Raw genomic sequence first — 12,689 nt, 5'->3', positions numbered from 1 at the left:
ACACTCACTTATACATCCTATTATAAAATAAATTAAAACCATGAGCAAACACCACACATCAGCGGTTTGAATAACAGCTACTGGCTCAAACAGAAACAAATCACTGTCAAGAGGTATTTTGCACACATACAATTAAAAGAAATGAGAAAAAAGTGGAATGTTTTGTACCATCGGGTTCAAACTGCATTAGACAAGCAACAAATTCTTCATCCTTTTGGTATTAGTACGAGCGATCGCAGCGGTTTTGTTTAATTGCGAGTCATTGTATTATTTTCTCCCGGGGTTTCTTTCTATATTCATCCCTGCTGTAATAACATGTCATGTTTCTTTTACATTAAACCAGCATTCAGAAGAGCACAATCAGTTGCTATCAGTATATTTCTACATGTACTGCACCTGCGCTCACAGAGTATACCTGCAACATCTATCTGATAATCAAAGGAAATCCCGACGACACGACGCCCATGGTGATGAAGAACTGCACTAGAATGTCAATCTACGTCTCTCAAGTGCCTACACATGAAGAAAGGGTGCATAATTCATGTTGACTTTAGTTTCCAGTGTGTCTTGCAACATTGTAGATTTTAAAAAAAAAGAAGAAGAAGAAGAAGAAAAGGAAGGTTTGTAATAAAATGTGAGTGGCAGCTGCGGAGGGTCACAGCGGTGATGTAGAGGTTTAGAAAGGAAGATGTTTCTGTACAGTGAAGTGAAGTCATGGCCTGTTAGCACAGCAGGTGAACTTAAGACATGAGCAATGTGCATGTGATCAGAAGTAGTGCTTCAGAATGAGGGGTTGCGTCCGACCTTGGTCAAATAGCGTTGTTGAAATAGTTGCCAGTGTTTGTCTTTTAACCTGCATCAGAAGAATCAGCACACACATCAGAATCGGTGTCGGTGGAACGGGGAAGAATGGGAAGGTTAAGGTTTGTCTACCATGTCTGTAAACAACATCTTTAATGGCTCTTGGAATAGATTTGATGCAGGCGACTCCATCCGCTTCTCCGATAAACACTAGGAAGTATTTCACAGGAGTATTTCACCGAAGGTCTGGTGCCTCTGTGGGAACGTCTCAGGTCTCCGCTTTCTCCTTCTGCTTCTTGCTCTTTTTCAGGAACGACGGCGGTTTGAACTTCTTCTTCTTCTTGGACGGGGACTTGGAGGGCGAGCCCTCCGGGGTGCCGCTCGGCGGTTTGATGGGCAGGGGGGCGGGCGTGGTGTCGTTGGTGGAGAGAGCCTTCATCCCTTTCTCCAGCTCCTCCGTCGTCTGCTTCTCCTCCTCGCCTCCGTTCTGGATGGCCGGAGAGTTGTCCTTGGCCTCTTCTGCTCAGGTCATTGTAAAGATAATAAAAGCACAACAGGTGAGCGTTCGCACCGACAGCCTCCAGTTGCGTGCAGCTGCCAAGCTACATGCTACAGTTAGCTGCAGATGAACATGCTTTACTTTTAGAGAAGTGGGTTGTCAGATGATTTCTCTGTACTTACTATTGAGACAGGACCAAAGCACCAGAAGTGTGCCCTGAGACCCAGAGTGGAATCACACAGAAAAGGACGGACAGACAGACAAACACAGAAGGAGAAAGTACAACATGTACAGCAGGTACACAGACAGATGGATTTCTTTGTGGAGGACTGAAATGTGGCACTAATAAATCAGACATTCAAACATTTTGACTGAACCAACGACAAGAGTAAAGGCTGTGATCACTTTCAATATATCCAGCTGTGTGAACTGGAGCTTTTATGGTTTTTAGCTGTCAAACAGGTGCCATCCTGATAGGTCGAGTCAAAATGTCTTCCCTGATATTCACAAGTATGGACAGACGCAATGTGACGCTCCATGTTACTCCTTATGATAGAGGTGGGACGTTCAATATCCCTCATGAGCCATGTGAAAAACTACGATAAGATAATATTCTGTGTGACCTTGCGTGGGTCGTTCAGGACATTCAAAGGTCACATGTGGCGTATCATTCTCAGAGCTTGTGCTTTATATAGAACAATGACAACAACTCAGCGTGTGTGTTCAATAGGAAGTAGTTTTGAACTCAATGTTTGAGGATTGCTGAGAAAAACTAGGATCCTTCCAAATGAATGATAGACACTGTTGTTGAAAATTTGTGATGTGAAATAACTCAAATTATTAGCATCTGTCTTGAAAGCCCATTATTCACCATCACTGTAAACTTTTAGTTTTTTTAAACTTGAATCAATTGCTGCAGCATATTGGTCGTATTACAAATCCTTTTGATATCATGACACTTTGAGGTACGAGCAAAAGATACAGTATCCTGAGTGGTTTGATTCTGGGCTTTGAGTGTTGGAACCCAGGTTTGAACCTCTGTTTATGCAGGAAGGGGTTAAAATTGATCAGGTCTACGGTGCATGTTGCAAACTTTTAATCCCAAATTTATAAATATAAGCTTAACAAATGGCATGTCTGGATTTTATTCCCCAAAGATTTCAGACTCATTTCAGTGAATTAAATTCTATTCAAGCGCCATCTGGTGTTCAAACTCGTGAAACGACTCCTGTAGCTGAAGGTTTGCTGGTTCGAATCCCATTGTCAAGGGGTCACTGCTGCTCAAGTTGTTGTTTGCTAAATGAAAACACACTGATCTAAAAAGTATTTCTCTGTACTAGTTCTATAGACAAATTTTTTTTTTTTTAATTCTGCAGAGAATCCTTTCAGAAATCTCTATATTACATCTGAATGTGTGTGTGTGCACGTGCGTGCGTGCGTGTGTGCGTGCGTGCGTGTGTGAGGAGTAACATGGCTGTCGGTGAGTCTATAAAGCAGAGAAGGAGCAGAAGCGGCTCCCGGTCACACGTGGGCTTTAAAGCTGCAGGTACTCAGGAGAGCGCGAGGCGAGCCGGGCTGACGGGCGGCGCTCGGCCAGGCCTCACCTGCCAGAGGAGGAGGGTGGCTGGGCGGAGGGCCCTGAGTGGGGGACGTAGCCGGGGAAGACTCCTGTTCGTTTGCCACCTCCTCCCCTACGTCCACAGAGACGCACATACAGACACACAGTGACGGGGTTACCGTGAGGGAAGTTAGATCTGTGAGGCTAGGAGAGGTGAACAGAGTCAACGCCACAGACACAAGTGGTGACATTTACTGGAGGGTGCTGCGTATAGCAACTTCACTTCAATCTGCACATCTGTGCTCGACAGTAAAATCCAATCTGCGGCACAGCAACAACACGCAAACTTTCGCTGGTGCATGCAAGAATGCAGATTAAAATAAATGCAGAGTGGGTTTGAGTCTTTCAATTGTTAAACACAACACTTGTAGGAAAGTTAGGAAAAGTATAAAATACATTCAGAAACCACAATGCAAAAATATGCAGACCCTCCTGTGGCGGCAGTAAAAGGTTTTAAATTCAGTTGATCATCCAGGACACCAAATGAATGCATGAATAAAGACCAATCGCTCAATAGGTGAGATTAATAAATATGTGATTTATTCTGGAGGATTTTAGCTCAAATCTATTCACTCACTTTCCCAGTTGCACCAGCGACTTTCCTGACTTCATTTCCAGGCTTCAGTTTGTATGATAGATGAGAATAAGTGTATTTAAGTGTCTCTGTAAACATGCTTTCCATTCATCCAATTTATTAACTGTGAAGGCAGCATACACCACTGACAATCACACACACTCACATTCACCCCTTCGGGCAGTTTAGAGTTGCAGATCAACTTCAGATACACATTTTTATTACTGTTCAAACTTGCTTTTCCCTAAACTCTTATTATATTTACATTGTTATTTTTTGTTTTTGCTATGTAAAGCATGTTTTAGTGCATAAAACAGTGCTATCTGGATTTGATATATAATTTTTTTAAATGAAAAAAAAAAGCACTTCTCTGTATGTGCAGTTGATCGAAACAAGGAAATGTCCATCCATCACACACGACTGTCTGCATACTTTTAAACACGGTGAGATAAACAACAGGGATTAGTTTGTAACTGGGTTTGCTCCAGAAGCGAAACAGAGTGAGCGAGAAAGCAGAGAGTGGAGCCGAAGGACTTCATACCGTTCGTCCCTCCGTCCTGTTTCCTCTGCACCTCCTTGCGGTACTCGTCCAGCTCCTGGTCCGTCAGCTGGTTGAAAGGGTTAGGAGGTTCAGGCTCGGCTGGGATCTTCGGCGGGCTAACGGGGGACTGAATGAAGCACAAAAATCACAGCGTTTACCATCAATACACCCATCATTTGTACGGCGTTATTCACCCAAGGCTTGTGTGAGGCTGGAGTTGACCTCAGCGACGTGTGACGGCAGGACATACTGTACCCCGCGACCCACAACAACAAACTGCAGGGCAAGCTTTTACCCATGAGGATACACTTGACAAACAACATGTGGATCTGAACTCCCCAAGTTTGATACAGCATATATTGCCCCGCGAAATAACGAGTATCTGATAAATGTTGGTTGTGAGCAAGAAAATCAAACACGGCAGAGTGAGGTAAAGAATCACCACCAACTAAAGATCAGTGGACGACATCTTCTTAATAGAAAAGGATAAAACACAATCAGACTCCAGGAACTATAACTACTGAAATAACTGGACTGTATAACCAAAGTGACCTTTATTCTTGGGTTTTGCCTTAATGCTTGTATATAAACATCAGTTTTCTAATAAAGATTTAAGTGGGGATAAAAAAAACCTGATGAGGATCAACTTGAGCACGACTTGTGGAAAATATGAAGTGTGTGGAGCACATTCAGAAAATTAGTGGTGAACAATCACTCTGTGACACAGACAAAGGTGGAAAACTGATCAAAACAAAGAAAACACTGAAGGAGTGACACTCCCATCTCAGTTTAAAGCCAAAAATTTCAGATTTGCATAAATGAGCATCTTTTCTCTCAGCTTTTTGCTTCACAAGCCAGTTCAGATGATTTCTAAGCTATTTGTTAGTAGTAGAGGGAGGATTGAACCAACAAATAAAGCATTACCGTAACCAAAAATAAAATAAAAGCCTGTGAAACCTGTCAAAATATTATTTTGAAGTTTAAAAAAAAAGACATTTTACCGGTGGACCGTCTTCTGTGATGACACTGGCCAGGACTTGAGACTGCGGTCCGGCTGTTTTCATGTCCTGACGGTTCTGCTGTCGGATCTGAGGACCAAAACACAAACAAACAAACACAATAAAATTGGAATTTTAGTGATATTTTTTATTTGTGTAATCGTATTCAAAAGGACAGGATGGAAATGTTTGCAGAGAGAATGAACGTCACCTTGTTTCGTGTCTCGATCACCTCCCGAGGGTTGGTGAAAAGAGGCACAAACTGGTTTGGGTTCTCGATCTTGATGGACGTGCTGCCAGCTTGAGTCACCTCTTCTGATTTCAACCACTGCAGGACAGAAAAGCCACGTCAAAGCGCAACAGAGAAAATTAAAAAAAACAAACAAACAAACAAGCATGACTGATTAAAGAGGTTGAGGAAAAAATATGTTGTTTTTGCTTATAATGACTATTTCATTTCCATTTCTTCTGGTGTGTGATGAGATGTATGAATGTGAAGCGTTTAGCCAGCAGAGGGCAGACTCTACACTGCAGTGGTCCAAAAGAGTTGGTGGGCTTCCCCCTGCAATGCAGAGAGAGAGAGAGCGAGAGAGAGAGAGAGAGAGAGAGAGAGAGAGAGAGAGAGAGAGAGAGAGAGGGTGGTGGGAGGGACTGAGGAGGAGAGAAAACAGCAGCTAAACTCCTCCCACTGATGTAAAACAACTGCTCTCATGTTGTTTTCCTCTTCATCCATGCAGTCCTGCTTGGTCGATGTAATACCGCCTCCAGATGAATCACAGGGAAACCTGCTGACTTTGTATTTATAAAAACACCCTTATTGTTAACCGAGGGCTCAATGTGCTCGTGCTAGAAGGACATGGTGAGTTGATTTATGTGTTGCTGCTTCATCCTCCTCCTTGCATCATGTGCAAAGCAGGAGTTTCAACAAAACATGTTCTTTCTTTCCTCAGAGCTCATTTTGAACTCCTGGGATCATTTCATCTGAACTGGCATTAGTCTCTCAGTCTTTTGGGTTGACATACGAGACATATCGTTCCGTGAAGCTACTGGCTGCACAGGAGATGTTGCATTGCACAAGCTGGAGCTGGAGGTGGAGGTTTGTCCTCACAGTGGTGCGCTGGTGTCCCGGGCTGGCCTGCTCCTGGCTCACTTTCTGGTAGGTGTTGGGGGTGTTGAGCCACCGGGTCCGCTCCTGCTGCTGGCGCTGGGCGAACGGGTGTTGCCTCAGAGCCGGGTGGACCCCGTCGTCATCGAACTGGTGGAAGGCCGTCGCGGTTGCCGGCACTTCCACCTCCCTCCGTGTCCGTGATCTCTCCAAAAGCACTGGGAAGCGGTAGGCGTAGCCCGACCGGTAGCCCTGGAAGACGTTAGAGCGTCAGTGGTGGCGTGTCTGTCATGACTTCAAATCAATTACACAGTAATTATGACCGTGGCTTTGCCGGCACTAATGAGAACGTCACATTTCTGCGCATCTTTCTGTGTTCAGCTGCTGTACAGGCGCTGATGTAAAGCGCTTCAGATTAGAAACCTACAGAAAGTGGAAAAACTGCAGTGTGAGCTCAGTTGGTGTTAATGTCTTCCCATGAATAAATAAAGCTTGACTAACCAACTAACCCTTGTGGGACTGCAGAGGTGGTTGACTCTGTGACTAAACATTACATCACTTTGAATACAGAAGAGCCCATTTTAACTGATTGCAATGAAAATATATTGTCGTGTTGGTTCTATTGTGCACCAAATTTTAAATATCAGCCTTCAGAAAATACGATTATTGTAAATAAACATTTCAATTGAGTTTATTATTAGTAACAATTTAATCCATTTCTAATTAATAGAAGGTATTCATGCTATTGTTATCTGGATGATGATCAGAAAGTTCCAAATATTCATAATAATATTTAAAAAATGCTTATTAAAGTTTTTAAACATATAATTCAGCGCCATTAAACCCCATTAAAGCCATGTACATCATGTTTGGGCAACTGTACTCAATGAAATATATATTTACAAATAAAAGTATACATCAGTCAACACATTTGAATAATACATTTTTAATTATGTGATGAAATATTTATAGATTTTATGCTGCAAAAACTTAAAGTAACATTTTGTAATGTCTTACACAAGTCATTTCCATTTCCTTGCTGGCTAGCTGTAAAATAACTATGAATTAATTTTAAATACTAATCAATTTACTATATGAAATCGAATTTGTAAAGAGAACAACTGATGATGTTCAATAAAATTGGTCTGCACAGTAACAGGCATATCCTGAAAGCTGAGGGAGTTGAAACGGTTGTGAACGCTGGGAAAGCTTTGGCACTATGTCCACATTAGTATGCAAAAAAACACTTCTGTGAATCTTAAAAATGTAATTCTGTTATATTGATGTCAGAAATGTAGGAAAGACAAGGGACATCATGAATTGTCGTCACTCCCATCGGTAAGTTTCCAAATGATTAACGACAGTCTTGGTTTATTTGAGCGCCGCAATAGAACCGAGCTTCCTTAAGAGGAAATAGTGTCTTTATTACCAGGTTATCCAGAGTTCTCATCAGGGCTTCGAACTCGTGCTCCCCGACACGGCTCTTGTGCAGCGGACCGAAGGTGGAGCCGGCCCAGCCGACGGTGCCGGTGGGGTTGGGCTTGTGGATGGCGCGGTCCAGCATGATCAGGTTGTGCTCGCCACCAGAGGAACACAGCGCCGACACCTGAGGAGAGAAAAGAAAAGAAAAGGTTCCATAATTACAAGCACAATTGCTTTTCTCCAGTTACAGGAGGAGACATAAGCTCCGTCTGTGTCTCTGCAGGATTGTTGGCCGCGGAGTCACAGCTCTGCTCCTGCAGGGCCTCTTTGGCACGCGACACTCCTGTAAGGCATTGTGCTGCAGTGCAGAGCCGCCGGCTGAATTACAACACGGAGGCCACCGAGAGAAGGGCGAGTGTCCAGGTGTGCCTTCACACTTCCTGCACATGCTCGCCCCCCCTCCCCCTGCACCCACACGTGCAGAGCGGCAGTGTGTGCTACCTGGATCTGGCAGGCAGCCTGGATGTGGTAGATGGTGTAGAAGGCCTCCTCCACCGACTCCCCCAGAGCCACGATGCCATGATTCCTCAGCACCAGAACCTGGGAAGCGTCACAATGAACAACATCACTACTGGAAACGTCTCATCCCAGCAGGCGGAAGCAGACGCGGCGTCAATCATTTTTTTTCCACATCCCCTCACGTCTTCTCCCGCGGCTGCAACAACAGGAGAGCTTTGTGTCGCTCTCTTGTGGCGCGCTCACCTTACAGGTGGGTCCTAAGCGCTTCTGCAGCTCCACTCTGTCTTCCTCCTCATCCATGGCGCCATTGTAGTCATAATAGGCCACATCGCCGACCAGCAGAGCCTCGTGGGACAGAGGCAGGAGGCCCCTCTTCATCGCCGAGACCTGCAGAGAGAGCGAGCCGTCAGCCAAGGCAGCAGAGGTCATGGACAAGGCTCGTATGAGGAGTGCTGAGATCACGGCGCGCCTTAATGAGGGGTAATGCCATCGGGAGTCAAATAGAACAAGGCGACACTGGAGCTACGACATCCTCTCCATGCCCAGGGACAGTCGTGTCCAGTCACAGTGTATCAGTGTCTCTCTTCCAAACAAAACAGGACAATCTGTCGGCCACCGCCGGGAGCCGCCGCGGGCCGACTCACCGCCGCCGTCGCCGGCGTGTGGAGGTGAAACAGACACCGGACATCTGGCCGTGCCGAGTAGATGGCGGAATGCAGGCTGAACTTCTCCGTGTCCACTCCCAGGCTGGTGCTGCCCTTGTCCACCACCTCGCCCAGGATGTTCACCTTCACCTGGCAGACCACAACACCACATCGCCGCGCCTCAAGTCCTTATTCAGCAGAATGTGAGAGTTCAGATCATCATCTCCTCAACAATCCTATTTAGGGATATATTATATTATATTATATTATATTATATTATATTATATTATATTATACTATACTATACTATACTATACTATACTATACTATACTATACTATACTATACTATACTATACTATACTATACTATACTATATTATATTATACTATACTATACTATACTATACTATACTATACTATACTATACTATACTATACTATACTATGTTATGTTATGTTATGTTATGTTATGTTATGTTATGTTATGTTATGTTATGTTATGTTATGTTATACTATACTATACTATACTATACTATACTATACTATACTATACTATATTATATTATATTATATTATATTATACTATACTATACTATACTATACTATACTATACTATACTATACTATACTATATTATATTATATTATATTATATTATATTATACTACACTATACTATACTATACTATACTATATTATGTTATGTTATGTTATATTATACTATACTATACTATACTATACTATATTATATTATATTATATTATATTATATTATATTATATTATATTATATTATACTATACTATACTATACTATACTATACTATACTATACTATACTATATTATATTATATTATACTATACTATACTATACTATACTATACTATACTATACTATACTATGTTATGTTATGTTATGTTATGTTATGTTATGTTATGTTATGTTATACTATACTATACTATACTATACTATACTATACTATACTATATTATATTATATTATATTATACTATACTATACTATACTATACTATACTATACTATACTATACTATACTATATTATATTATATTATATTATATTATATTATACTACACTATACTATACTATACTATACTATATTATGTTATGTTATGTTATATTATACTATACTATACTATACTATACTATACTATATTATATTATATTATATTATATTATATTATATTATATTATACTATACTATACTATACTATACTATACTATACTATACTATACTATACTATACTATACTATACTATATTATGTTATGTTATGTTATATTATATTATACTATACTATACTATACTATACTATATTATATTATATTATATTATATTATATTATATTATATTATATTATATTATATTATATTATATTATATTATATTATATTATATTATATTATATTATATTATATTATGCCACACATCAAAAAGATAAAAGATACAATTTGATTACTATGAACAACTTGAAAAACATATAATGCAGATGTTTAAAAAACAGATTGGAATGCAGCAATAGGTAGACATAAAGGTGCATTATATTGCTGGAAAACTATTAGACTTTAAAATTACAAACACTGATTGAACGCAGCTCGCTCTGTTGTATGAAAACAACGAAAATGATTCAAAGAAACCAACTGAGGGTGTTTGGTAACTTGTTCCACATATAATACTAAACTGCAGGACTGAAAAGAAGCCAGTGACGCCAATAACTCTGCTGACACACCTCATAGTCTTGCGTAACATAAATTAAACTCTTGACAACATTATTACCGACTAACTAATACAAAACGACTATCTTTTAACTCGCGCGCCGCTCGCGCGTGCGTGCTTGTGTGTCGGACTCACCAGGCTGGATCCCGTCACCTCGCTGTAGGCCAGGCCGTCTGGAAGCACCAGGAAATGTTCCTGTTCTTTACTCACACGCAGCTGCCAGGGATGAAAAGTGAGTCTGGTGAGAGCAACTGAACCTTCCTGATGTCCTTCCAGTGGAACAACAGGGGGAAACGGTGAGGTAACGGAACATAGGACTGCAGATTTCTGTCATCGATACTCTTTCTAACCTTACACCTGTGTCTGCTATCACTTCCTCTGTTCACACTGGGAGGTATTTCCACGTTAAGACAAGCTGCAGATTTCATGTGCACTGATTCATCAGAGCAAATAGGAGAAGTCACACGTGAAGCCTGGAATGAGAAGGGAGGGAGGCTCACGGTGAGGCAGGTGTGGCTGATCTGGGCCCAGCCGTAGAGGTCGAACAGGCGGTAGGTGCTGGCCAGCTTGCAGCGCATCAGCCTCTCGCCCTTCACCATGCTGCCGGGGTCCCAGCCGTGCAGGTCGTTGATGGGCGTCACCATCATCATGTCTGAGCGGGCGGGGGGAGGACGGAGAGGAAGAAGCAGACGGAGCAATTAGGGAGATGGTCTGCAGACAAGAATTCCATCTTTACATCCAGTGATGGGAAGTGAAGCAGAACATCCTGTTCTTTAAGATTCAGGACATTTTATTGGACGTGCTTGTTGTGCGTCTGTTCTGTTGTACGTCAACTTTGCCTTTTTTATAAGCATTAGATTTTATATCGGCTTTTTTATGCGTGCATAAATGCATCTGTATGAATCACCAGAAGGTCACTATAAAACACAATACCCTAAACTATTCGTCTCCTCTGTGGTAATTTCATAATTCACAATATTGACTTTTTGTTTTGCAGCCACGGACGTTCACAATCACACCCACAGGAAATGAAATGGCACCAATTAACCTGGAAAGCACAATGTGGCACTGTGGGGCAAAACCCAGTACCTGGAGAAAAGACATGCAGAGACGTCCCCCAGTTTTGACTTAAGGTTGAGACATTCCTGCTATGGTTGTGCTTCTAGTAAAGTTGCTGCAGAAAGAAATTCCAGCATGAAAAGTCGCCCCTCATCTACGGTGCAAGTTGCAATGTCACCAGGATTCAAGGTGGGGCTATCCGCATATAATTTACAATAAATACAAACAGATAAGTGGATGTTAAGGTCTTTGTGTCTTGAGATTGATTCTTTCAAATGATAGTCGATTAAAGGGTTTCAACTTTGTTAATTGCACAACGTTCCTCTTTTTAATTCAGTGATTTTGAAATTGCAGAGTGAATTCACTTTGCAAACATGCATCCAAAAGTGCCACAACTGCAAAGTGGTTCTTGAACCACTTAAATTAGAAACCTTTACCGTTTCCATTGCCACTTTACCCAATTTGAGGTTGTAGGATGCTGGAGGTGATCCCAGCTGACTTCAGTTACACACAGAGACAACATGCCAACTCCACCAATGGCCCAACATGAGTGGCTGGACAAGTAAATAATGCCATAATAGGCAATTCCTTTTCCGCACTGATTCATTCTATTTCAAGGACGCGAAGGCGTGGCTACATCACGGCGCTCCAGGGAGCTGATGGAGGTCAAGGGTCATGCTCAGGGGCGACGTGTCCACAGTGGGGATCAACCTACAAACCTCCGTCTCTCTAACCTCGGGAACACGACTGCCCTCTTTAGCAAAATGTCTCACAGCGAGCTCCAAACACAACCACAATCTCAACAAAAAGCCAATTTTATTGAAACTTTGTTTTGCAGATAACAGTAAAATGTCCAACGAGCTTCTCCTGTTGCATCATGCATGTTTTCTCAAACTGACCCCGACCGCACGGCTTCGAGGCTAATGTTAGCATTGCGGCTGCCGTGGTCTCATGGCACTGACGTCTCAGTGTTGCGTTATGTCCGCTACTCTTAAGAAAACTGTGTTAAAAAGCCAGTGGCTTCCTGGCAATTCTTCTCAATTTGCTTGGTGGTTTCCAGGGTTGGACAGGAGCCTCTTGTGGCCCCTTGATGTTTGACACCTCCGCACTATATCATAACTAACTTTAAAGCAGTTTACCACAAAACTGGTTTCTGACCTTCACAAACAAAACAGATGGCTCAC

General features: G+C 42.0%; 1 protein-coding gene across 1 annotated transcript in view; it reads right to left on the bottom strand.

Annotated features, from left to right (window-relative positions):
- Window positions 1-12,689, bottom strand: part of add2 (adducin 2 (beta)) — a gene marked incomplete at its 5' end in the record, with an annotated part of 16,291 nt that continues 3,602 nt past the window's right edge. The window contains 12 exons of the mRNA XM_080499222.1: window positions 1-1,320; window positions 2,905-2,991; window positions 4,034-4,160; window positions 5,035-5,121; window positions 5,243-5,359; window positions 6,140-6,388; window positions 7,566-7,742; window positions 8,060-8,158; window positions 8,321-8,464; window positions 8,722-8,871; window positions 10,582-10,662; window positions 10,947-11,098. Coding sequence (XP_080355348.1) covers window positions 1,070-1,320; window positions 2,905-2,991; window positions 4,034-4,160; window positions 5,035-5,121; window positions 5,243-5,359; window positions 6,140-6,388; window positions 7,566-7,742; window positions 8,060-8,158; window positions 8,321-8,464; window positions 8,722-8,871; window positions 10,582-10,662; window positions 10,947-11,098 — 1,721 coding nt within the window. The 3' untranslated portion in view covers window positions 1-1,069. The remainder of the gene's footprint in view (window positions 1,321-2,904; window positions 2,992-4,033; window positions 4,161-5,034; window positions 5,122-5,242; window positions 5,360-6,139; window positions 6,389-7,565; window positions 7,743-8,059; window positions 8,159-8,320; window positions 8,465-8,721; window positions 8,872-10,581; window positions 10,663-10,946; window positions 11,099-12,689) is intronic.

The sequence above is a fragment of the Blennius ocellaris genome, assembly GCF_963422515.1.
Source record: "Blennius ocellaris genome assembly, chromosome: 7".
In the NCBI taxonomy this organism is placed as follows: Eukaryota; Metazoa; Chordata; class Actinopteri; order Blenniiformes; family Blenniidae; genus Blennius; species Blennius ocellaris.
This window is presented reverse-complemented; position numbering and strand designations above follow the sequence as displayed.